Raw genomic sequence first — 27,984 nt, 5'->3', positions numbered from 1 at the left:
GCAGAGACTTGTAGCATGACAAAAGACAACACAAAATAACAGAGATGGTATAGGTTTAATCTGCTAATTTGGTTTAATTAATACAAGACATTCATATTTCTAATACTTTAGTGTACAAATATAAATTACAGTTTGTGTATAGACAGAGAAATCTGCCAGGAAAGTTACCTGCAAGAAATGTTTAAAAATGTGTTTAATTTAAATAATTTGATTGATTAAATAAACAAACTTTAATGACAATTTAATGACAAGACATACAGCAGAGGATAAAAGTGAGAACAACATACATACAGTAGAAACCACTGTAAATGACAAACTCAGTGTCAATACACAATAAACAGACAATATAAACATATTTAAAACCAAAAATACAAAAGGAGTGAGAAGTGAGCTTGCGTATAAGAGTTCCTGGATTTATTAAATAATATTTTGTGTTTGTTTTAAATACATTTCTTGTGGGTAAAGCTACAGTAAATATACCACATGTTACAGTGAAGACAAATGTAATGTTGCTATTGTAAAAATGGACAATTTCAGGGTGAAGTCAGGTCCAGAGCGTGATGGGCCAACCTCAGGTTCTCTCTCAGCTCGTCCATCTCTCTTTCTGTTTTGGCCCTCGTGATGCTCAGCTCGGTGTACATGTCTTTGTAATTCTTTGTGGCGTTCCTCTTGTCCTGGAATGTGACAGACATCAAGTTCACTTCCCGTCTTTGATTCACAGTTATTATTGGATCTGCTGTACATGTGTGACTCTCACCCTCTGTGCTGACTGCAGGTCGTCCCTCAGAGATGTGATCTCCTGCTTCAGACACTGCACCTCAGACTCCTTCACTCGCAGGGTAATCTGAGATGAAAAATAAAAAAAAAATCAGCTACATATAGCGAGTTAGTTTCGAACTTCTTCACACTGAAATTACACATATGCGCGTATTGAGAGGGTTGCTAGTGTTTAGTACTTCATGAAAACTGATTGTAAAGCCCATAAAACAAAGGGGAACTGCCATAGAGGACAGCACCCAACCTCCTATTCAGATGTTCAGATTTACTTTATCAGGGTCCGTGCAGCTCTTGTATTTGGGGTCCCTCTCGTATTTGCAGATATTATTAGGGGCCGGGCAGCATACTTTTCAGTTCCCTCTCATTTCTATTTGAACTGTTACCTTTCTCCACCTTCACACAAGAGTGAATAAAGAGAAGACGTACCTCCATTTCATACACATCCATTCCCTGACTGTGTGGCAGGGCGTCCTGCTTCGCCAGAGAACAAAGTCTGGTGATCTCTGCTGCGAGGTGACCGCTCAACTCCTGGAGGAAAAAGTCAGAAACAATACAACAATGAGGCTTCTTACTTATTATTGACACTATGTTTTTGAATACACATCATACTCATTTTTTTCTACAAACAAAAACCTTCAGAATAATTTAAAACATACTGCAAAAATATATAAAATTCTACATATAAGGGGTTTAAATTAAGACAGAGTAGTTTTTACACCCTGGATCTCTGTGGGTATTAACTGTGTAGAAGAACATGTAAAGGATGTATTAAAAAGTAAGTGTCAGGACTCTCACCTGGTTTCTGGTCCTCAGGTCTTGGTTTTCCTGCTGGCACTGACACAAAGCCTTCCTCTCAGCATCCAGAGCCTGGACAAGGTGTACGTTCTCCAGACACTTCAGAGAGAACTGCTGGGACAAAACCTCAAGCTCTCGCTGGTACGAGCAAAGCTCCTCACTACAAAAACACACAGATATTCAACATAAACATCTATTCTTCATTAGAACATGTTGGAGAAAACTCTGTCTAAATGTGCTCACAGTCATCAGTTTCAAGCTACACCACAAGATGCCCAGATATAAAGTTTGTCTGGATAATGGGTCCTACATACAAGATGTACCTGTGTTGTCTGAATATGTCCTCCAGGTGTGTGTTTCCTGTGCTGTTCTCTGACTGACATCTCTTTTGCACCTCCCTCTCCAGCTCCAGCCGGTGAGCGTTCTTGATGGCTTCGATTGCTGAGAAAGGTGAAATAAAGGGGGTGTAAGATTTCATGAGATCAATGAAGGATTTTATGCTGAATATCAAAGTTATTTTTTTTATTGAAGCTGCCCAGGAATCATTTACAAATGTTATTAATATAACAAGGGCAGAAGTAGACTAAATTGTTTATTACATTTCTGAATATATACCAACTAATACCAATAATAATAATACCATACCATACTTGTGTATAGTAGAACTTTGGCTTTAAAGAGAGCATGGATGTATATAACAGTATCAGTTCCCTGTCGATGTCTGATGGCAAGGTTAAACCGGTGAAAATATTTTAAGGCTTTTAAGGCTTATAATAATTTTTAGGCTTAGGAGACCGTTTTGGGCTTTAGCAGAAAGGAGGGAGGGACTGAGAAGTTGTCAATGTTCAATTTTCTTCAAGTCCTGGATCTTCACAATCCTACCTACAGCACCTTTAAGCGTTAGATGGGTTTTATTTTTCCTTGCAGGAGGACTTTTCAAAATAAAATATGTTGTGGACAGTAAGTAATTAGAGTGTCTGCTCACCGGTTGCCGTAGCAGCGGTCTCCTCCTCCAGCAGTCTGTCTCTCTCCATCAGGAGATGCTCGACTTCCTGTTGGTGTCGACGCTGCAGCTCCTCCACAACTTTTAGGTGAGACTCCTCCATGGAGGTGAAGCTGTGCTCACACATGGCCTGGAGGACACGAGTCACTTATAACTTTCTCTGTCCCATATCTTTATCATTTCAATGTTATTAATAACAATACTGTTACCATTAGAATATTAGTTTCCTTATCATGTTGGACTAATGTTTTAGTTTCTCTCAATTAAAATCAGATATCAGATGTCAGGAATTGTCATCCCTGTGTGTTATAATGGAAGCTAAACAGTTAAAAGGATAGTTTAAAAAGTGTGTGTGTTTCCCCATTCAATAAAAAATCCCATCACCTCTCACCTACATCACCTCTCACAATGTTTCAAAGTAACCGTGGGTGATATGGCGATATAAAATTAATATCTCATAATGTATTGGTGGGCAAGATATTTCTATGTCTTTTGCACTGAAGTGATGAAGTACCTTGACAAAAGAGACTGGCAGTAAATGTATGTATCATGATCAATATCACAAAATGAAATTACATATACTGTGATGTGACTTTTTTATCCCCCTGCCCCCGCCCAACGCCATTGGTTTCCATAACTTTTCTCTTTAGTATGAAAAATAATAATCAAAAGACACTTGAACAATGAACATGCCTGCATTTGTTTTTATATGTGTCAAATTGGTGGACTTCCCCTTTTAATTTATGAATTTTGTCTAGCATGAAGATGGTTAAATGTACAGACAAATGATCTTCATATAAGTTTCAACTATGGGCATCTATAATCTTAAAATACTGTGTAAATGTAAACCCCTCCAGCTCTACTTACCTTCAGCTTGTCCATCTCCTTCTCATGTTGCGTCTGAACAGAACTCATTTTCCCATCAAGCTCTTCTTTCACCTCCTCGGCCATGACGGCCAGCTGCTCCTCCAGCTCCTCCACTCTTCTTCTCAGCACTACAACTTGCTCCGTCTCCAAGCCCAAAGGATCTGTTTCCTTGTGGGATGCATTACTTTTCTCTGTGTTTTCATCTGCTATCTCCTGGATCCCCAACTGACATTCAACACATGAAAGTGGGATTTCCAGGCACTCAACCATCTCCGCTTCCTCCCCAATTCCATCTGCAATACTTTCATCTGCTGCCTGTAATTCAACATCTGTGTCCTGTGGGTAAGCCTCTTCTGTCTGGCAACATGTGTTCATCTTATCGCCCAACGACGACGACTGCTGTTCTTCTACGTTTGACAATCTTTCTCTCAGCTCTCGGTTTTCTTCCATCAAGTCTACACAGTTGCTGCAGACGAGAGAAGAAGTGAGCAGCTTCTGTTTGGTTTTCTCAAGTTGCCGCTCGTATTTTGACTGAAGCCTGCTTAAATGACAGCAGTGTAACGCTTCAGTTGCTGCAGAGTGAATGAAACCAGACCAGGGATGCTCAGAAAAGTGAAAGTCAGCCATCAACTGGAGTTTGTCGTGGGCTGAGGTGTCGACAGAGGAGGCGAGATGGCTCAGCAAAGACATTTTCACCTGTGTGACGCCTCTGAAATGTTCCATCTCATACAGCTGGTGATTCAAATCAAACATCCTGCTTTCATCTATCTTTTTGGTTTCAGTCTCACTTGCAACATTCCAAACAATATCCAGATCTTTCAAACCTTCCCTCCCTTCATCTGTGCATGTCTCAGAAAGTAGACGATGCCCTAAAAGCAACATTTGTTTCTCCACCAGCATACGTTCTGTCGCCTCAGTAAGAAGCCCTTCTACACGTTTCTCCTCATTAAGCTCGGAGGGATTGGCCTTCAGTTTGTTGAGCAGCAAACTCCAAAACTCTTCCTCCCACTTCAACTGACTCTCCGCTGTAGGCTTCCTCTCTTCCTCCTTTCTCAAACTGAAATCCAACTCCTCAATCACCTCCAACAATTTCTCCAAAGCTTTCAACCTCATGACCATCCCGTCTATCACTTGCCGGATCCTTTCTTCACCAGTAACACATCCGTTGCTATCTCCATCTTCCAACCTCCTCTTCTCCAACTCTTGATTCAGCCCCCTGATGTCAGCCTCCGCTTCTGCAGCGGTTTGGCGGCAACGTTTCTCAGCTTCCTTCAGCTCCGCGTTCTGCGTCTGGAGCTCCCTGCAGGTCAGTTCTGATAGCTCGAGCTGTCTCTCCAGCCCCGTCAGCTTGGCCTCGGTGGCCTCGAAACATCGGAGCAGGTATTCTTTATTCTCCTCTTCTGTTTCTTCTGTTTCTGTTGGGACGTTCAGTTGCAGCAGCGCCTCCATCTCCCTCATGTTCTCCTCCAGGGAGGTAATCAAGGTCTGGGCCTCAAGGAGCTGCTGGTCTCTGGAGCTCAGCTCCCTCTCCAGATCTTCTACCCTTGTTTGTCCCAGCTGTTCCACTTCCGGGAGGTGATGGGGTTCAGTGTACCTGCTGCTGAGCTCCACTTTCAGCCTCTCTATCTCGCGGTCGGCCTCCGTCAGTTGGTTAAGCATCTCCTGGTTGCGCTGGTTCAGAGCCTCGTTCTGGCTTGTGAGCTTCTCCACCTCTTGGGAAAGCCTCCTCACCATTTCCTGTTCTGGAGGTAAATGCTGCTCTTCACAGTAGCTCGGCGGGTCGGCATCTCCCTCTGCAGGCGACTCCAGAATGAATGAACTATATTCACTATTATTTATTTGTGTTTCTGAGCTGGGAACCTGGTCACAGTCGTCTCTGTCCAGCTGATTCTTGTGGTTAATTGTTGCAACGTCCAAATCTACAGTTTGTCCGTCAGTCTGAGGAAATAAGTGTTGGCTGTCTGATGCAGGTGATAATAATAAAGGTGTGTCTTCTGTCTCAGGATGCAAATCCCCCAGTTCTTGGAAGTTGCCCTCTGAGTCATGCAGCCAGATGCTGGGCGTCTGAGGCGGTTCCAAGCTGAGCTGCTGCTGCTGCATGCTGATAATGTTCAGCTGGAGCTCTGTGGTTTCTTTGCACGCATCCATCAGGGTCTGTGCGCTGCTGTTTAATGGCTTTTCATTTGTGTTCGATGGGCAGAAATCTGCTTCAGAAGTTAGAGGACGGTCCGGCTTAAAAAAAAGAGAAAAGGGGACAAATAAAAGCATTAGCGACTCCACAAGTATCAAAAACTGAGAAAAGCAAGTAGCTGAGGTGCAACCTCTGGCGGACCTGCTGCTGATAAAATCCTGCTGTACTCAGCTGAGGCTCCAGCTCCAGTCTGCAACGCTCCGACTCTGCCAGCTGAGCCTTTAGATCCTCCACCTTCAATAGACAACCAGTTACTATATAAAAGCTTGCATCCCAAATCTGCAGCTACAGTACAATATTAATGTAAGAATATTGGTGTGAGTTGAACCCATATTTAAAGCACTCACCCCCTTCCTGTAGCCCTCCAGCATCTTCTCAATCTCCACAGAGTCTTTGGCTTCCGTAAACAGCGGGACTCTTCTTTCCGATTTGAACACCGTCTTCTCCACCTGCTTCCAGCACTCTTCAATTTCTTCTTCCAGTTTCTGCTGTGATTTGGGACTCAGTGCTCTGACATCTTCTGCTTTAACTCCAATCACCTCCCAACCCAGAGGGAAGCCCAGCATGCTCTCGTACCTCCTCCTCCTCTCCTCCCTCCTCTTCCTCCTCTCCAGGTCGCCTAGCTCCAGTGAGCACAGAGCTTTAGTCCTCTGAGGATCCAGAGACAGTTTGTTCGGAGGCCTGAACTCGGCCCAGTCGAAGGTTTTGTGGCGCCCCTCCCGCCGTCTCTCCATCACACTCTTGTGTTTGGGGTGAGAGTCTCTCTCTGTGGAGACGTCGGCGGGGAGAGAGTCCTGAGTCACATCTGGTTTAGGGAGAGCTTCAGGTGGGCTGCAGGGAACGTGGAGGCCAGGTAAACTGCACACAACACATAGGCATGTTTAGATGGAGGATAGGAAAATAGCACAATGTAAAGATTTTCTGCTTTTCACAGTGTTATATCACAGTAGATTAACTATCTTTGGGATTTGGACTGATGGTCGGACAAAACAAGTTATTTAAAGATGTCAGCTTGGGCTCTGGGCCATTGTGATGGCCTTTATCTTTTGTTTTTACTATCTTTCCAATATTTTGTATAGACTAAACAGACAGATTAATCAATAATGAAAATAATTATTGGTTGCAGCCCTAGTGTAGACACATCATGTTTCTAAATCCTAAAACAAAGCCCATGGGTCGGATGCAATTTGCCACCAACATTTTTTTTTTATATAACTGGTTTAAGAGTTTACATTTAAACATTGACACACCATTGCACAAGAGTATTTTAATGTGACTTTACCTGGCTACATCAGGGGCGATAGCTGGACGGACGTTTTTCATCAGAGCCTGGATCCAGTTCTTGCGTATCCCTGAAGTCATGGCCGACAACGTGTAGACACCCTTTGGGGTCTAAGAAAAACATTTAACTTAACTTCATCTTAATGCAAAAGATACAGTTTTGTCTGTTTAGTGTGGAAACTGTTTTCTTACATGGATCTGAAATCCGTAGTTCCTCTGCACCTGATACTCAGACACATTATGACACTTTGTTAGGTCGATATCTCCTTCAAGATCTGAAGCCTGAGGGGAGAAAAGCAAAATACATTTGAACTTCTTAAATGAAACAATTCTTATTTCTAGTGTAAATTATATATAAACTGATATCAAAATACCTCCTCAGCTATTGAGTCCTTGTAGTACCTCAGGCTGTAAGTCGACAGCACAAACCAATATTTCTTCCACTAGAGGGAAGCAAAAGACAAACAAAACCACGATCAAGAAGTTGTTAAACAGAATCAAATGGAAAGCATTTAAATCAATCAGTCAGTAAAAAATGGTTTACCTGCTCATTTTCATCCAATTTGACCATCCAGCCTTTTTTAAAGTTTAATAAATCTGGCTGTAAAGAAAACACAATGTTAACACCGTTGCTATAGTATTCCCAACAGTAATCAGACTTGTGTGTAAATTAAGTATTTAATAAGAATAGGATTATATTTTTTTAAATTGATTAAATGTTTTCACGCCCGAAATACACACACATGCACAAACAGGACCACATGCATTAATGAGAGCTGTCAGAGGGAGGAGGCTGCCCATGGACAGGCGCCCCCTGAGCAGTTGGGGGTTCGGTGCCTTGCTTAAGGGTTCAATCAGTAGTGCCCAGGAGGCGAACTGGCACCTCTCCAGCTACCAGCCCACACTCCATACTTGGTTCGCGTGGGAACTTGAATCAGCGTCCATCTGGTTCCCAAGCCAATTTACAGTGTGGTATTAGTACTTTAACTTCAGTTAAGGGTCTGAATACATCCTCCAACACTGGTGCAGACACAGTTTTGGAAAGTGCTATGAAATACTGATATTCTCACATGGAGCTGTTTGGTCTCTAGGGATAACAATTTGGGTGGCCATACTTTTTTTTTATCCACACTGTTGTTCAAAGGGTTACGTCTCACTGCTACCTCCCCTGATGCAGATTACAGCCACAAATAATAAGTATTTAGTTTTTTAATTGTTAGTAAAAAACCCCAATCTGTTTGGTGACTCACTGGCATGATGGTTTCGGACGTCCTACGGTCCAGAGACTTGGCTCTTCTCTGGGGTGGGGGTGCAGTGAGCTGGGCTATGTCTCCACATGACTGGAGCTTCTGTGGAAGGCAAAAAAAAAAAAATCGAATGATAACTTTGTGATAACTTCTTTCATCACTAACATTTGTTTTTGTTTTTATCTGCAAACGTGAGGTGTTTTCTGAATCAGGACGGTGGCAGTTTGTATGTGCGGCCTGCATTCCATCAAGCAGAGTAACCGATAGTCTGGATCCTTGGCACAGATGTCAGCTGTAAGGATTAGGCCTGCTGTAGAGCACTGCGGGGAGCCCAACAGGCTTTTCCACCGCCTGTTAAACTCTTACTCACATCACCACTGAACTGCACACGGATGACTGCATTTGGCTGCATGTATGTGGAATGCATGAAAAGGTTTTAGACGCAACATAATGCCTGATACTTTGTGACTTTTTGTTTAAAAAAAAAATGATGCTACAAATCCAGAAACACTGAGCGAGATCCCTGCATGCTTCTTATGATCAGGTTTCATGCTGGCGGATAGAGCTGCACGTATGTCTTACAAGTCTGAATTACATAGAATTAAATAAAACAAAGGGTATGTTTTTTTGTTCACTTGAAAAGATTCATTCTCCCCTCTTATATAACCACATTTCAACAGGAAAAAATGAGCACTTTGATCGTTACAGAACATTCTTTGTGTTTTTCTTTTCCTGGCATTTAAATTGAAAACTATCCAAGGACACAACACATGGAGGAACACAGTGCTCTGGGCTGCAGTGATCTTTCTTTCTTTTCTTCCCAAACAATCGCTGACCACTGCAGACAGAGCCTGTCCTCTGTTTGGTGAAGAAGCCTCCTTAAGCTGGAGGGGGGAGAGTGGGGGTGGGGGGTGGGGGGTGAGTAGGAGGAGGAGGAGGAGGCTGTCTTGGGAATCTCAACTCTGAGGCCTGAATGAACTCCAGACAAGCTCTTTTGACCTTCTCCTGGCTACCAAAACAAACGCACCCAAAGACACAAATCCTCACATGGGATAAAATGTGCTGCTGTGTGTATTTAAAGGGCAAATCCTCTGGAATGAGCCTGTCTGTTTAATCAAAGATTAACAGCTGCCACAGTAATGACCATCTGGGTCAAAATAAATGTACTGTGATCATACTTTTACAGTTGTTTTCTACATGAGCTTTGACCAATGGAGGGGCTGTTTCATAAAAGCCCACTCAGAGCTGAAGTCAAGCCTGGTTTATTTCATTTCATTATCTGAAACACAGACCTGAACCATCAAGCACTGATCACAATAATTCACTGTGAAGAAAACAGACATGTAAAGATAAAACTTATGTCCGTGGCCACCGAGCAGCAGATATTAAACATATAAAATGGAGAATAAAATATTGAGGGGAATCCAAATAAAACCATGGCCATGAATAAAGTATAAGACAACTTGTTTCTTAGTTTAGGTCAGCAGTGAGCTCCAACTCTTCTAACATTGGTAATCCTGGATAACTATTATAAAGTTGAGGGATGTTGCATAAAGCCTTAATAATACCTTCTTTAAGTAAGTTAGGCTTATTTTCAGGAAAATTCTGTTTCATAAAGGAGGTTTAAATAAGTGAATGTGGAAACTAATCCCTCCAGACTAGCCTGGCCTCGGTCAGGTTAGTTTTCAGGGTTAGCGTCACCTCAGAAATAAACAGTGTTACACTCAATCTGACAGACTGAAGCACAGTTCCTCCCCAAAGGTTCATCTTTACATGTAAAGTGTATGTCGCATGTTGACATGTGATGCACGTAAAGGTGCAGTAGGTAAGACTTCTAAAACTAACTTTCTGTCATATTTGCTGAAACTGACCCTATGTTTGAGTAGAACTACATGAAGCAGGTAATTTTTTTTTAAATCTGTCTCCTCTGGCACCACCTACAGCCTGTAGTGCGATTTGCAAAAATCCACAGCTCCCTGTTCAGATGCACCAATCATGGCCAGGGGGGGATGTTTAACTGTGTGTCAATCACTGCTCATGCACACACATTCATTCTCCCTTGTGGGGGGAGGGGCTTAGGAGACCATTTTGGGCTTTAGCAGAAAGGGGGGGAGGGACTGAGAAGTTGTCGATGTTCAAATTTTTTGGCTAAGTCCTGGATCTTCACAATCCTACCTACAGCACCTTTAATTGCATGATTAGAATCTGAAATCATATTTTGTATTCTAATGTATCTTATTTTTATTTAATGACATTTAAAGAGAGAGCAAATATTTTCACCATATGTACGCACATGTACAAACCAAGTAAAATAATCCATGATAGAAATAGGCTCATCATTTACTTAATTTTACTGCACTTTAAGTATAGCAAGTTGCATTATATACATCTACATCACTAATTATACAAAGAAAGTTTACATCAGTCTTGTGCGATTTGAACCCCTGATGTCATGATTACAACAAACACAGCAACAAACGGAGCTAACAGAGTACAGCTGAGCTGAGTTCATCTTTACTTTTGACAGAGTGTGAACTCGCTGCTGACCTACAACTTGCAGCCTAAAGTTCTCTTTTGCGTTGTTCATGGCAGTGATTTTGTTTTCCGAATTGTACTGAGTTAAGTCCAAAGATTGCAGATTAACCCACTAATCAAGGTTCAACGTTCAGATTGAAATGCATCTTTAGTCCGCTCTACACACAGGCAATTCAAATTCAAATATATAAATTAGAATAGAAGAAAACAATAAAATAGCACAAAGTATATAAAAGTAGCACTAAAGGAAGAAATAAAAATGAAAACTAAATTGCATTTACAAGGAAGATAAACGGTTACGTATGTACACAGTATAAACATCAAGTATGTGAAATATCAATTATAATATTGTTGCTGTCAGGCAGAAACCTCATATCTCCATATTTATCGTCATATTTACATCATCTTTTTTTTCATAAATCAATGCTATTGGTCACCCTTTACGTGTGTCTGTGGGTTTTATAAATATTGAAACAGTGACGAGGCAATTTCACCTGACTTCATCTGAGGTAAACAGTTAGATCAGAATCAGAATCAGAATAAGCTTTATTGCCAAGTATGTTTTTTTTACACATACAAGGAATTTGTTTTGGTGTTGTAGGTGCATGTCACACATTCTCTAAATATAAGAAGGTTAAGAAAATCAAGTATTAGAATATAAACAATATAAGTATAAATATATATATACACAGTATGTATTAAAAATAAAACTAGAAAGAGCAGTACAGCAGAGTAAGTACAGCGGCATGTAGAGCCAGAGGTGGGGTGTGGCGAGTGTCAGGGTGGGTTCTGGGCCTTGTTGATAAGGCGTGTGGTGGATGGGAAAAAACTGTTCTTGTGGCGTGAGGTTTTGGTCCTAATGGACCTAATAAAATGTTTTCAAATTAGCCTTTTTCATTTCCTGAAAAAAACGATTTAGATTTAATTTACAAGGTTTTTACTCGACAGCGACGATATGCAAGTTATAGTGCAAAAAGACTTTAGGTAGTAGTGGGAATGAGGGTAGTGCAAAAGCCTGCTCCTTGCACAGAATTTCCTGAAAATAAGCCTGATTTACTGAAGTAAGCCTGGTTGAACTGGTAATCTTGCTTTATGTGGACTGTTTATGCTTCATGTATGTGTTCTGTTGATACTGTCACACAAAGACAGACACCCGTCTTCTTAACGTCTACGCACCTCTTTAATCACTAGTGTCTGGCTTGACAATACACAGTGACTATCATTCACAAACAGATGTGCACTTGGAAAGGAGGCATGCCTTTTTGAGTTCATCAGGTTCAGTAAACACAGGCCGTCACTTAATTCTGAGTTTTGAGATTCTTGTAAAGAGTCCTTGAGAGTTCCTGACATTGCGCTGTATCTTGTTTTAGGTCAGAGGAATCCCTGGAAACAGTCTGCAGGGGGAATGCCGTCTCCCAGATTATTACACACACAAAAAGAGGCAGGCAGAATGCCTTCAGGGCATCACAACCAGTTCTGTTCACAAACAAAATGCAGCTCTGAATGAATCACTGCCTCTCTCCCACCTGCTGACACATGCACCCACTCTCACACATGCTTGGAGGAAACACAAGCCCTGACACGGCAGGATCGACTCGTCCACGCGTTTCATGCCAAACTCTCAGCACCTTCTTTTCAGCGCTTCAACATGAACTGAATGTGAGTTGTTATGACGCAGAAGACTTCAATGAATCAGGTCTTGTGTTTAAACACATTGGTTGACTGATGCAAACAGAGATTGACTTCGTTCAGCCGTCCACAGTGTTTGATCAGGTCAGAGCTTCATCGGTAGAGTGAGGTTTTTCTCTGAGTAACAACTGGTTGAGTGAATCATGTTCAAACCAGCCCACAGCCAAGCCCAGTACAGGCTGAGTACAGCTGGATACAATGACTGGTCTTAATCATGACGAACCCACCTTGAGATTAATCAACCCTTTCTCTTTATGGTTATAACTATCAAATGGTAGCAAACAACCGCAGTCAGAAAATGGGTTTTTAACTGTTTGATGTTCATGTTAAAGGCCCTGAAAACCTATTTTCTTAATCACATTCCTGCAATATGCTATGAGCACAATGTTCTACAATGTTACAATAATAGTAATTTCACAAGGGATATTTATGCTTCTATAATAATAACATAATAAATATAATCATAATAATGTGACATTGGTACCCCTCTATCTCAGTCGGCCTCTTGTCCAAACATAACTACCTGATCAGCAACTCTGTCGCTCTGGTTTAGGCCTCATTTCATTTGGTTAGGCCTTTATTTTCTTTCCATTTATCTTGCTTTGCTAATTAAAACAAAGTATTGGCTGTAGCTTCATGTACTGTACCGCACAGACGTGAGAGCGATATTGATCGTCTCATTTAACTCCAAGCAAGAAAGCAAATATTTCCCAAAATGTTGAACTGTTCCTTTAACATACACTGGATGACATAAGTTGGTGTTCTTTTACACTGAAGACAAGAATAAAGAAGCATGCAGAAACTTGCAGAAATTCTATAAATGTGTTGCTTTGGTGATTTAAAAGTATTACTGTATGTTGTTAAACAAAACATGCCTCATTGATGACTAACGTTCAAGGTATTTTGGGCACGTCCAACTAGGAGGAGACCCTGTGACAGACCCAGAACACGTTGGAGGGATTACATATTGTCGCTGTCCAAAAAAAATCTTGCAGGTCCAAATTTGGTGATTTTTAATCAAAAGGAGAAGGAGTTCTTTTATGGGTCTTAAAGAGGAACTCCATCACATAGATTCTTGTTGGCACGTGATTTTTTCAACAAAACACATTTTATTTCTGCTTGAGATCTGAAAGTTCGGTTCTGTCAGATTCTCTGGCCCTTTCCGAACCGTGACGAAATAGGCAAGACTCCGAGGACAGTGGTTTTTTTTTTAGTATTTTGGGGGGCCGCCAAAATATAGCTATTAAGAAATGAAATTAACATTTAAGGTTGAAATAATTGTGTATAGTTCAAGTTTTGAGTTTCTTCAGTGGTAGCATGCCACGTTATGACAAGACACACTTCCAAGAACCACAGAAATGTCTGACAAAAAACCAAAGCAGTCAAAAATATTTGAGTTATTCGAAAGAGACGCACACTATCAACCTGGTGGCCTGAGGCGACGCAGAAATATCAGATGCTACCTCTGGACCACCAGAGAAGCACAGAAGGACAGGATAGGATCCAGCCTGACTGACCCGAGAAAAAGTACAGTTCCTGGCTGTACAGGAAATAAAAATAGGGGAATCGCTTGAGGTCTATTTCTAACGTCTGCTTTTCTGTATAAATAGCAGAAAACTGGCTAACTGTAGCCCCTTTTAGTGCCTCTCACACATAGCATTAGCCTGATAAGTGCCTGAAGAAAAACGTTGTACATGACCCAGATTTATTGCTCTACAGTGGCAGTAAACACAACTCATGGGCCCGCTGATAACTGCGCTACATTCACACCACTCCTACAGTCCATTGCCCCCCCCCCTCCTTTGTTGCATCTTTTAAATATGTATAATAAATATTTATATATGCAGAGATTTAAAATCCTTTGGGATTATATGATAAATATGAAAAAGAAAGAAAGAACTGGGGGACTCTCAGTGCCTTAGACAGTGAGAAAATGTCTTTTTCTCTGCATTTCTTCTTTCTTCTTTTGTAATCTTAAATATAACTATACACTTGTTTTATATGAAACTTTTGAACACCAATTCTTAAAATGCACTGGTGATTTTGTATGTCTACATTTTACCTTTGGCATGTCCTTTGCATGTGTGTGTGTTTTTTGATATAAGCAATTACACATTTCTACCACACCCTTACATGTATTTGATACTAATTCTATGTGATTTGTATTTATATGTGTGAAACAAATAAACCAAACAAAAAATAGATGGATGGTTCGACCTGTGTACAGTACAGTAGTGTCAGAGGTACACTGTCGTATTAAACGTGTACTTGGTGTGGTTACCTCTCGCTTGTTGGTGCGAGCTTCTCTTCTGCCCCTCCTGGAAACGGCTGTCTCCACTTCCTGCTCTTTCTCGGTGGCCTCCGATCCCAGCAGCCTCTCCGTTGATCTGCCATGGCTGGAAAACATGAGCAACTAATTAGTGAAAAAAAAAAAAAAAAAAAAAAACTGCATGTGTTGCTTCCCTGACCTCGCTAACACACAGGTGGGTTCTGACATAATTTCCATCAGCATGATCACTGAGGATGACAGCTTGATAATAGACTCCAAACAGCACCTGTGCAGCAGAGCAGAGCCCACAGGACACTAGATCTTTCTCTGAGTGTCACCACTGTTATTGTTGCTGTCAAGAGTTATCACTCTTAACAGCACTCTCAACGTTGTTGCTGTTAAGAGTTGTCACCACTGTTATTGTTGCTGTTTAGAATAAATAAGAGCTGACATCCTTCCAACTGGTGTCGGAGGTGTATTGTGTAGAAGTAGAGAAGGTATTATACGCCGAATACACCAAAGTAACCTGATATACAGTAATGTATACACAACTGGGATGAAAAGCAGTGTTGTCAGTTAAAAGTTGGCTTGTGCTGATGTGTGCCGATAGGAAGTCGATGCCAAAGGATGACAGTAAGATTCACATTATTCTTATTTAGTGGGTTTTGTAAACACATAAAAATACCCAAAGATTTTCTGGTTATACCTCTTATTCGTTTTCTCTCTTTGATAATGATCTAAAATAGTTTTTTATACCACTGGTTTGGCAAAATAAGTTATTTTAAGATATCAATTTGTGCACTGGTAACTTACTGATTGGTATTTGTGATTATTTTTGACATTTTGTAGAGTAAATAATTGATCCTTTTAAAGGTCCTATGACATGCTGCTTTTTGGATGCTTTTATATAGGCCTCAGTGGTCCCCTAATACTGTATCTGAAGTCTCTTTCCAGAAATTCAGCCTTGGTGCAGAATTACAGCCACTAGAGCCAGTCCCACAATAAGCTGTAATTAGGATCTGCCATTTTGGTGTCTGTAGCTTTAAATGCTATTGAAGAGGAGAGAGGCGGTAGAGCTTAGATCGGCCCAAAAAAATCAAGCCCGAACCTGCCCGAGCCCGAGCACGTTGTGTCCGAGCCCGGCCCGGCCCGACACATTAACTGTAATTATGAGCCCGAGCCCGATTTAAACCCGACAATTTTTTAATACGTGGGCCGTTATAACTGACGTTCTCAACTACAATTCAGAGTTGTTTGAACTGCAGAAATCTGTTTAGAATAATACAACAAGGACGAAGCCTGTAAACTGCGCTGTTTGTTTAGAATGGAACGGATCGCAAGTGGATCCGAATGAAGAAACGTAAAAAAAAAAAAGAAACAATGATGAACAACATATTGTTGTCACTGCCCACGACTTGTTTAAACTGCTTCCATACCTCCGACTTTCCTCCACACTTGCTTAAAGTTAATTCTCCTGTTTTTCTTTTTTTCTTTACATCTTCAAGCTCCCGGTGTGATGCGTGCGAGAGGAGGAGACTCCGCGCATCACACGTGCTGCATTTTGTAACTGCAGCCTAACTTTTGTACACATTTGTTACTTTTATATAGCCTATATATATATTTATTATATTTCTGATTATGGCATAGCTATCTCCCCACCCAAATAGGATAATAAGGTAATGGATAAAAAAAAATTAAAAAAAAAAATTGCTTGATCAAGGGTCCGGCCCAGGCGCGGTCCGGCCCGGGCCCGGCCCAGCCCGAGGATGTGGCGGAAAATAACGGCCCGAGCCCGACCCGAGGTCCGGTCGGGTTCGGGTCGGGCTCGGGCTTGGGCCGAGAATCTAAACTCTAAGAGGCGGGGCAAGGTGGAGGGTGGGGGTGTGGCCTTGACCAACTGCCATGCTTTGCTTGTTTTCAAGCCAAGCCCAAGATGTCTCTCTCTTTCTCATGGGTGGGCCAAATTCTCTGGGCGGGCAAAGCAGAGAAAGAGGAGGTAACCTTTCCCCTTATGACCTCATAAGGAGGAGATTTCAGATTGGCCCATCTGACCTTTCATTTTCTCAAAGGCAGAGCAGGATACCCAGAGCTCGGTTTACATCTATCGCCATTTCTAGCCACTGGGGGACCATAGGCAGGCTGGGGGAACTCATATTAATGTTAAAAAACCTCATAAAGTGAAATTTTCATGTCATGGGACCTTTAATTGGAAAAATAATCAGTAGGTTAACTGATAGTGAAAACAAGACAGCAAGAGAAATGAAAGCAATAACAAAATGATTGCTCAGCAGATATAATGTTCACCATCTTAGTTTAGCGTGTAAGTATGCTAACATTTGCTAATTAGCACCAGACGGAGCCACGGTGCCGCTGCAAATTAGCCTTGGGAAGGAACTTGTTTTGGTGGAACGTGTACGTTCAAAGGTTGTTTTAGTCTCGCAACAGAAAACTCAGATTGGACAGATAGTCTAGCTAGCTGTCTGGATTTACCCTGCAGAGATCTGAGGAGTAGTTAACCATAGTCCTCATACATCAACCAGAGTTAACAATTCCAACTCAAAGAAAGCGGAAGGTAACAGACATCTGGCCGTAAAGAGTGACATCCGGCGGAATTTCCGGTGGCACCGGAGCAATTCCGGAAGTGGAAGGTCATGGGTATAGACTAGTTTTGCAGGTATTTGGTCATTAACCAAGTGTTGCACAAAGTAAATTTTTGACCTGATGATGGCACTAGAAGAAGACTAAGATGATCACTAAAAAAATGTATCCAGAGGGGAACATGTCTGAACCAAATTTCATAGCAATCAATCCAATAGTCACTCAAAACAGAACAAAAAAGAGGCATTAATGTAGCAATATTATCAAATAACAATGATGGGAGTTTTTAGTTTTCTTTGACCCCAATGAATCTTGACATAACCTTTAAAATCCTATTTTCAGATTATTTAACATAGTCTGTAAAAACATAAAACATTACATCACCGTGTAACTCTTTCAGTACATTATAAATGGAATAACTCCTGTAACCTTTTCTTGAGCCTGATGTTTTAGTGCCCGCTCTGCCTCTGGTGGGTTCAGAGAGCTTCGTGCCCTAAAACTGCGCTTTCAGCTGAAGTCTGCTTCCTCTGACAGGCAGGCAGACAGTCAGTAAGGTCCTGAGAAACAATGCTGAAGATATCTAATTACACCAGAGTTTTGGAATTTCTGGCCTTATTTGGGGGGCATTAAGCATTTTCTGTTTTTGTTTCCCAAAAAGGCAATGAGTGAAGAAATGAAATGTATTCTCCTTACGTGACCAGTTTACATGCTGCTGGGGCACAAACTGGGAGGGTTTTTTTAAGCTAAATTTAAAAATGCAGCAGTCAGATCTCTAATGGAGGGGTAGAGCGTGAGCCTTTGATCTAGTGTTTAGCGGTGTGTGATGGCTGTTCGGCTTTATACTGGGGGGGGAAGCAGAGAGGCATTGGATGTCCTTTGTACTAATTGCTTGCACATTTACCCCCTTTTCTTCTGCCAAGGCACTTTAAATGGCTGTTACCAACAGAATACATAAGAAAATAAACACCAGACTGCTGCCAAACACAACGTATAGAAGACTTATTTATACATATTATCATCAAAATTGGCTGAAAATCTTCCCCCTGATTCAATTCTAACCTTTTGTTCTGGCTCTGATTCTTGTTGTTTGCTGATGTCTGGATGTTGTTTGACTCAGCCAGCTGGTTGTTACTGCCGGGGGCGATGTATCCACTTCTCACCAAGTCCAAGGAGCCAACTAGGCCACTAAAACTGCCAGTAGAGACCGGGCACAGGTAGCTAGATGTGTTGCCTGGATATAGAAAACAACACAAAAGGGTTTCAGACTGTTAAATATACTGAAGGAAGGAACACAGTTTGTTGCAATTCCACACTGACTCGCTTTAAACAGCCAGCAGCCAAAGAGCTAGATGAAATCATTCTTTTTGTGTGTTTAAAACACTATGTCAGGGTTCACACTGAGGCCAGCGGCTCAGAGTTTTTCCTCTTAACATTTAACTTTGTGATAAACAACATTTTTCTCAAATTTAGGAAATTACCTAAAAGTTAAAAGAAGCAGCTCAACTGGATTTTCTGGATAATAAGATAAAATACTGAGTGGTATGAAGTGGTTCAATATTCAAAAGAAATTGCTATGGTAACGCTGAGAAAACCACAAACCAGTTTTGGTTCCATATGACAGCTAATTAATCATTTTCATTTTGGCTATACACTCCGACACAAACAAAGAAAAGACTACAGTGACCTAATCATGAATAAAAATCAACAAAAAGGACAGATGAACTGGACAGGAGAAGAGGAGATGACCTGAAAAGAAAAATACTGTATATATATATATAACTGCTTGAGATAAAGGAAGAACCTGAAGTTACAAACTAATACTCCACCACTTTATTGCACTCCTATAACACAGTCGGAGTCATGATGGACAGTTTAAAAGTTAGGTTTAAAGTCGATACAGGAGAAACGGAGGTATCGTCTTTTCTTTTCCACACATTCTTCTTCCTTGTCAAAACTTGCCGCCTACGTTACCCACAATGCCAGTCAACCGTCGACAGCTTGAGTCGCACATTCAGGTGTGTTATGCTAGTAGCGGCTAATGTAGCCTTAAAGCCACTAACCTCGAGCAGAAATGAGCAGCGTGCTACAGAGGTCTGGTAAGCTCATTCATTTTTTATTTTATTTTTTTATTTGGTTGAAAGAAACCTGAATTCTGATATAGAAACTTTTTGAAAATTGGTCAAATTTGACAACAGGAGGGTTAAGTTAAAATGTTTCACAAAATCAGCCATCACTTTTCATGAGTTTCCAGATGTAAATCAGAGTAGATCCATGACTTAAATATTTGACTGTATGTGTCTGTATTTGTAGTCTATTTAAAAGGGTGAGCTGTTTCATTTCTACTGCAATGCTGCTAAAAAAACTTGAAGAATTCAATGATGGTCCAGGAATCCAATGACAAGAGGGAACCCTGACAGAGCATATTTCATTAGACAGCCTCCCTGTTTGGCTCTCAGAGGGTCCCTCGTATATAACCCCCTATCTCTCTAATGAAGCAGCCTATAGGCACTGTCAGCAGGAGTTAACCCAGACCTTTATTACAGGACCTTTCCAGACCCTGCAATAAGTCTGACGCCAGATGGGTGCTGCTGTCCACTTTGTCACAGCACAAAGCTCCAGTAAGGAGGAATACCTGTCCTGTGCTAATCATCAAGCCTATTAGGACATATTTAAGAGGTCTTTTATGGATCGTGTTTGGCTTTTATGGTGCCTGAGGGTTAGAGACACACGTTTTCCTGCACATCTCACAGTGTGTTTCTGTCTGTCAGTCTGTTATGTAACTTCCTGCTAAAACTCCTCCAGCCCGTTCCCATGATTACAAGTCAGTACTGGGTCAACATTCCTGGTTAAACAAGGGTTAAACGAAATGTATAAATAAAAAGCTGGAAGTGTGAGAACATCTGCAGGATGTTAGGACAGTGAGAGAGAGAGGACAGGAAGTGGCTATGATTGGCTGACGGACATGAAAGCCTGGGTTATGTGAGTGTATGTTTTGATTCTGTTGCACCTGCAGGGGTCTTCTCCGGGCCCGGGGGATCTGAGTCTGGGACAGTCCACATGGGGGTTTCACCAGGTCCCCTGACCTGCTGGTCTTCCTGCCACCGACCACAGACGGGCTCTGCAGCATTCTCAGAGGACGGAAAACTTTGTTCAGTTGCAGCCATTTTTGCTGGACTGGGTTCCTAATGTTTTGTTAGAAAAACAAAATGATCGTTCAGTAACACGTTTTTATTTTTTGTACACTGTTCAGAGACCATACAAATAATAACATACTACAAAGATTGGCTACAGCTAATTTTCATTATTGATTATCTTGATTCATTCCTCAATTAACTGATTCATTGTTTTGTTTATAAAATGTATGAAAAAACCCTGCTTGATAAATAATCTACACGATTAGAAATTGTTGCTGAATAACTTTCTGTCTGTTGATAAATCACTTGTTTGGCCCTGAGGGTAAAAACAGGACATGAGGTCACTAAAACCAAAATGATTCAATCATCCTATTTATATATGTATATACATGTGCTAATGTCATGGCAATCTGTCATCTAGCTTATGAGATTGTTAAAAGCTTGTTGAAAGCCCCAAAAAAGCCAAAATGCAAAGGGGATCATCCTCTGGAGAACATGAAGGCACTCAGAACTTTTCAAAGCAATCTGCTGAGTAGAGTTTGATATTTTTTAGCAATGCTAGCAGCTTTAGGGATGGCAATGGTCAGTCCACCATATATATATATATATCTATATATATATATATATAGATATATATCTATATATATATAGATATATATCTCATTAACTACTGGACTACTTTCTACTTTTTACTCCACTACATTAATCTGACAGCTTTAGTTACTAGTTACTTTACACATTAAGAGTTTTGCACACAAAACACATGTAGTTTATACAATGGTTTATTATAAATTAAATGACCCAACAATATATAGTAGGCCTACAAGTTCATCTGAAATGAATCACTTAGTTGATTGACAGAACTGTTTTGGATCATTTCCAGTCTCTAAAATGTGAGGATTTGTCTGCATTTAGTACTTTCACTTTTAATACTTTAAGTACATTTTCCTGATGATACTAAATACTTATACTTAAGTAACATTTGCAATGCAGGATTTTTACTTGTAACAGAGTATTATTTTACAGTGTGGTATTAGTACTTTTACTTAAGTAAAGGACCTGAATACTTCTTCCACCACAAATGGAATGCAATGTAATTTTAAAAAGACATTCATGGTGCCCAGGGAATGAATCCTACTGATTTTGGTAATCCTCTGACTTTTCCTATGGTGACACCAGCAGGTTGACATTTTTTTAGTTTTGGGTGAAATGTCTCAATAACTATTGAGACATTTCATTGTCTCAATTATTTAGAACAGATATTCATGTTCCCCTCAGTATGAAATTTAAAACTTTGGTGATCCAAGATGAAAGGTTAGGGGTCGCCAAAAACAGCAAGATTCATCCTCTGAGGACAATGATTATCTATATCGAATTAAATAGCAATCGGACCGGTAGTTGAGTAATCATTTGGCCCTACAGCTGTTGGAAAAACTACAATGCATGCTCAAATGTGCACTGAAGCATTTGATGGACGTTTGCTTTGCTACCTGCGAGGCAACAGGTTCCACTTTGCGTTTTTTCTTCTGATTTTGCTTGTTAGTCTGTAGATAGACCACAAGCTGTTCACTCCACCTGGTAAACAAAGATAGAACCAGCAGAGACAATACATGAGTTACAGGGAAACCTTATTACTTACCACTCCTGTAATTTCTCTACAGTTTTATACACACCCATTAATGATCTCTTTATTGTCACCACGAATGAATATTTCCTGCTCCGGCGTGGTGATGCAGAGTGCATTTCTCTGTCCCGTCCTGGGCTCTGCATCAGTGATGTCTGCACACAGATTCATGTTCACTGTCCCCTGTGGCAAAGTGCTCGGCTGGAGGGGAATCAGAGGAGAGGTTGGAGAGCTAGTTATGAAATCTGGCTTACTGAAAGGACTGATCACCAGAACGCAGATGACTGACAGTTAAACAGAGAGTAGTTTGTAGGGGTGGGAATCGATTGGCACCACACGATTCGATTCCGATTCAGAGGCCAACGATTCGATTCTAAACCGATTATCGATGCAACAATTTTTTATGTACATTTCCATGCGTGATTTTTAAAAATATACATATAAATCTCAGTTTGCTACTCAGAGTTTGCTAATCGCTTCCTAGACAAAGCAGCTAGACAAAGCTTAGATTTTGATGTATACAGTATTTGTCACACACAAGTTTTAATGAAATGTTTTATCTACTGAGGTTTTTGTTTTGTAGTCGTTCCATGCTTAAGCCTTAAACGTGCTTGTGAAAGTCACCTTCTCTCAGTAATCTTCCATGTCAGAGGCTCAGTCATGTTTAGAGGTGGAGAATCGGCTTCTTAGAACATGAAATATGAGGTGGTCAGATGTAATGTGATAAAGTAGATGAATAGCCTATGTGTTTTGCCTAATTATTTTATGTATGTCTTATTAGATCATGTGTGTATATACAAAAAAAATATGTTTGTGTGTTTTTTTTCTGCACTCTTGCCTAAACTCTAAGTTGTTGTTCATTTTATATATATATATATATATATATATATATGACTTATCAGAATCGAGAATCGCAATGCATCTAAGAATTGATTATTTTTCCCACCCCTAGTAGTTTGTGGTGTTAAGTGTGCAATGAAAGAGATTTGAGGGGATCACAGAGAGAGGGGGATGTGTGCATTAGAGGACAGGCTAAGCCCAAATCATCTGCTGTGGTTCTGCACACGACATCTGGCCTAAAGATGCCTGCTTGATCCCAACATTACTGTAAATGCAGATATACAGAACAGGGTTTACTGTACACTGCTGCCTTGTGTATATTTGTGTCAGAGCAGTTTCTTACCAGTTCGTCCAGGGCGAAGCTCAGGCTGCCGTCTTCGTACAGGATAAAGAAGCGCCGCTGCCATTTCTGACATTAAGACACAACAAATAAAATCACCACAGCACCAATTTTCTTGGGGGGAAAGTCCCAATAAAGAACTAGAAAATAAAGGTGTGTATTTCAGCTCAGTTTTGATCATGTCTTACCCTTGACCTCTGCATCGGGTTGTCAAAATCTGTGCCCTCAGGAGCCAAACACAGCCAGCCTGCATAGATGGGTTTTGCCTGCAAGTCACGGAGGAAAGTAGAGTTAGCATTCGGAATGCCTCTTAGGTGTTGAAGCACAGGCTGTGATCACCTGACTGATGTGTAAGCAGGGTGGGAAATTAACTTTTTTGCTCAATTTTACCAGACACTTAGCCTATATTTTTTACCAGCCACTTTTTCCAGAATTCAAATTTATAAAAGAAAGTGCACTAGCATATTTTGAATTGCTTCAATACAATATTTTTTTTTTTATTATTAATACATATTTTATTAATATAGGCAAATAAAAAGTGATGTGAAAAAAAGCCTGCGAGACCATGGTAAAATTGTGTTTGGTCAGTTTGGTCATATTCTACAGTAATTGTAGGCCTACATGTTTAATGAACAAAAAAAACATTGACTCATCTCTCAGTAACATAGCATTAAACAGTCCCTCCAGGATTTCGCAACCTTTTTTTAAGATTGTTGCAGCCCAAAATGCCTGACTTTGCGGGAGCTTTTGAAAAAGATTGCGATAAAAGTTGCGATGTCTTTTGTATTTTTGTTCCAATGAAGTTGCGAGAGACAGTGAAAGTTGCTTTGTTGTATAGTTCTTTAAAAAATAAAAAGGAAACGTATTTTGGGGAGAATAAAACTACTCTGGGCTGAGTTTTCCTAGTAACCTTACCAAAAAGGCTCAGGATGCTGCAAATGTTGGTATAATATGAAAATGGCTGGTGGATTTAAGACAAAAAATAATAATTTATTGAATGAATCAAATTTGAACATTTCTGTCAGTGGCTTGTGGATCTTTACATTGTTAGTTAATTTCCTAACCTGGCCTGGGACACACATTCATAGGGTTTACCAAGTACTTATTGGACTTTAACTTATCATTGCACTTACAATAACGACCGTAACTGTCCTCAATTTAGGTCATTGTGTACATCTCATCTCCGTTTTTTCCTGCACTTACCGTGTGTGTGTGTGGGTGTGTGTTTGTGGGCGGGTGTGGATGGGTGTGTTGGTGTGTGTGTGGGTGGGTAGGTGTGGGTGGGTGTGGGTGTGTGTGTGGAACTGAACAGCAGAGAAGCCGACAGCAGCAGCTTTCAGCAACGGAAAAATCGTTACAGCGTACATTGATGTTTAATACAGGTTGGCAGGACGGTCTGAAATGTTTTGCGTAGTCTTTCGCTGTACGTTTTGTCAATGCGGCACTTGTTCGAAAAGTAGGCTACCTTCTCTTTTTCTTTACTTCGCCCTTAACAGAGTACATTCATAGCTAATGCTGACTCCGCGGAGGGCCTCTTAACACCGGGGCTATGTCGCCACATGTTTTTAACTGATAATTTTCATTTCGTATCTACCTCAGCTCAGCTACATGGTGTCACGGACGATCGCTGAAAACTACTTGACAAAAAGTCTGGAGTTGACGGAAATATGCGTGGTCAAAGCCCTGGCTGTGAACGGTTTAATTTCCTATAAGTTCTTCACGATAAAAGTCCTCCGTTAGTTTGGTATATGAATGTTTTTATTATGAAGCAGCAAAATCCAGAAATGTTGGGCATTCATTAGCAGTAACGTAACGCAACTCCTATAAGCATTGTGCATTGTTTCTTAGCAACAGCATTCTTTGACAAAAGCTCTCCAAACCGTTACAAGGAATGTTTTACAATCCACCCGCCACTGTGGCTGGTATACAAGGCAAAGTCACCCTCCACTTTGAAAAAGTACCTGCCATTGGTTGGTGGCGGGTGCTAATTTCCCACCCTGTGTGTAAGGCTAAAACAATTTGTCAATTGAATTAGCATCTGTTTATATAACCAATTAATTGTTATAGTCATTTTTTTGTTCCCTAGTTCCTGCTTCTCAAATGTGAGGATGTTATGCTTTTCTTTGTCTTGTGTGATAGTAAATGAAATACCTTATTTAAATACCTTTAGGTTTTGGACTGTTGGACTGAAAAAAAAACTATTAGAGCTAGACTAATAAATCAGCCAAGTCGATACATCTGCAGATATTAGTTCATAGCATGTCATAATCGAAGCAACAGGAAACATTTTGAGTTCATTTAGAAACAGGGCCACCTTTACATAGTTAGTCCACTGACAAGTTAATCATTTTAACTGTAAAATGTTCTGCTTGGTATGGACAGTCTCTTGGTCACAATTCTCCAACAAACAAAAAAATCTAAGGGATCTGCATCAAAATTGTTTATTATGTTATGTGTTTGTGAAAAAAAAAGATGTTTTAAACTATCACACACTGATATCAATATCAGCCAGGCTATAAAAACAAAACATTAATGGACGTCCCCGTTAGGTATACGAAACTGTGTGAGGCATTTCTTTTTTTTTTTACTATTTTATGACATGTAAAAGACCTTCAGATGAATCAATAATAAAAATAATCATTAGTTTGTGCCTTACAGAATGCTGTCAGATACATACTGTATTAAAATGTACACTAGAACTCGATTATGCAAGCTGGAATCTACAGTGTTTTATTTCTCCGACATCCAACACTTCTTCAAAACTGTTTTTAACTGTATTTAAGCGCTAAAAGCCAAGCCACTTTTCTAATTTATATGACGGAACATGAATATGACCCCTTAAATCTGAAACTAAGATACAAAAAAAAAAATTCTTTTCAGGTACAGGTATCTTCTTAGTTGACTCATCGATTTATCAACTTATTGTTTCAGCTCTACAAGAAAACGCTGTCTATTTGTGCTGTAATATTGCTGACTGTAGACTTTTCTTTCAAAGCAATATGCACACAGTATGTCATATTTTACAATATGTTAAAAAACAGTCAAAAGATGATCGACAAAATAGCTTTTTTTTTCTCTGTGAGCACTGTGACTTGAGTCAGAGTAATACCATGTGTAGTGTTTGCAGGTTGAGCTATAGCGCTAAAATTACAGGGCACAGTGAAACCAGGCAGGGGGGACAGAGAGTAATAACATATTTTAACAATGTGAGGCATGCAGGAAGCCGTCATGATCATCTCTTTACATCACCTCCACATGACAGACCTGCAAACACTGTTTTCAGAGGCCGGTTGAACCAGGTGTATTGACATTTTTTGTGAGCACCAAATAAATAGAAGTCTGTTCTGCGGAAATGTTTCACCAATAGGTGGATTGAGAAATATGGATATATCTTTTGGATATTTGATTAATTATTTGTCATATATCCAGTAAAAAAAAGCAAACTTTTCTACAAACCCCAATTCCAATGAAGTTGGGACGTTGTGTAAAACGTAAAGAGGCATCAAATTCAAAATGAGTGAACATTTGCAAAAAATCAATAAAGTTTACCAGTTTGAACATTAGATATCTTGTATTTGTAGTGTATTCAATTGAATATAGGTTGGAAAAAGATTTGCAAATCATTGTATTGTTTTTAGTTCCCAACTTCATTGGAATTGGGGTTATTAATTCCACAGTTACAAATGCGTCTGTTTCATATCAGGTGTGTTTAAAGTTACCAATTTCTAAATTGACAGCAATTATTAAAAGGTGTTACTTATGTGACACATTTAATTTTATTTTATCTTTTGCTATAATGAAGAAGAAAATGGCAATTGGTATACTATTAAGTGCGATAATAAAAAATAAATCCCTGAAACTGAGACAAGATTTTTGTCCCTTTATGACCAACTGTGCACTCCAGAACCATCATTTGTGACTATTTTATTCAGGGTTTTTTTTAAAATTAAAATATAAATTAAAAACTTTAAAAAAACACTCCTACCTGACCTCCCCTGCATTTGTGTACAGTCTCTAACTTAACCAAAGATTTTACACATTTAACTAACGTTAGCTAACAGATCGGAGTATAGCCTACATACTTGCTGATAGCTACAATTAAGCCTTATTTTTTTATTTTATTTTTTTTACATGTTCACGTTTCATATTTGAATGTTTTCAGACTTCAAAATACATACATTATTACATTACATTATTTATCGTTAAGAAAATTAGCTAACGTTAACATCCGGTCATTTTAGGATGCTAATAACAAAAAGGAGCAGCCACTACGTCGACTATTCACAAAGGTGTTTTCTAATCTTGACGTAAAAAAAATGGTTTATTTTTTTCTATTAATAACTTAAGGACAAATGCATGAAGACCATAATTCACTCTTAAAATTAATTAACTAGCTAACAGTCACATTACAGTCACATTAACACATGAACAAAAGTTAAACGTTAACGCTACCTGCTCCATGTCATGGTCGGTCAACAGATGCAGCTCCCGGGACTTGAAGCAGTTTTGACATTTACTTTTGTTAAAAATGTTGGCTTGAAATTTGTTACAGGGACTCGTTGCCTTTTCTCCCGACATGTTTCAGTCCTTTGCCGGTGAGTAATCCAAACACAGCCCGTTCTCCCTCCTCCGGTACTCGGCTTTGAATGAAGCGGTTGATCCCGAACACGAACATCTGTCAAACACAGAGCTGGTGACTCTGTCGTCATGGATATGTCATTTGACGCGTTATCACCAAACAACATCCGGTCACAATCTACAAAATAAAACCAACAGTTTTGCTTTTGCTTTAAA

At 40.1% G+C, this 27,984-nt stretch overlaps 1 protein-coding gene across 1 annotated transcript; it reads right to left on the bottom strand.

Annotated features, from left to right (window-relative positions):
- Positions 1–39: 39 nt before the first annotated feature.
- On the bottom strand, positions 40–27,902 carry LOC116063952 (myosin phosphatase Rho-interacting protein-like). The gene is made up of 22 exons (XM_031318986.2): positions 27,643–27,902; positions 23,379–23,456; positions 23,194–23,259; positions 22,060–22,211; positions 21,877–21,961; positions 20,260–20,434; positions 18,312–18,483; positions 14,667–14,781; positions 8,165–8,263; positions 7,459–7,515; positions 7,289–7,357; positions 7,107–7,196; positions 6,916–7,025; positions 5,981–6,491; positions 5,775–5,867; positions 3,443–5,674; positions 2,558–2,705; positions 1,896–2,013; positions 1,573–1,732; positions 1,204–1,305; positions 758–844; positions 40–674 (listed from the first exon to the last, which is right to left on the bottom strand). Exons 1-22 carry the CDS (start codon positions 27,766–27,768, stop codon positions 534–536), a joined length of 4,986 nt encoding a protein of 1,661 aa, XP_031174846.1. The 5' UTR covers positions 27,769–27,902; the 3' UTR covers positions 40–533.
- Between the last annotated feature and the right edge of the window lie 82 nt (positions 27,903–27,984).

Source organism: Sander lucioperca, chromosome 21 (assembly GCF_008315115.2).
Source record: "Sander lucioperca isolate FBNREF2018 chromosome 21, SLUC_FBN_1.2, whole genome shotgun sequence".
In the NCBI taxonomy this organism is placed as follows: Eukaryota; Metazoa; Chordata; class Actinopteri; order Perciformes; family Percidae; genus Sander; species Sander lucioperca.
This window is presented reverse-complemented; position numbering and strand designations above follow the sequence as displayed.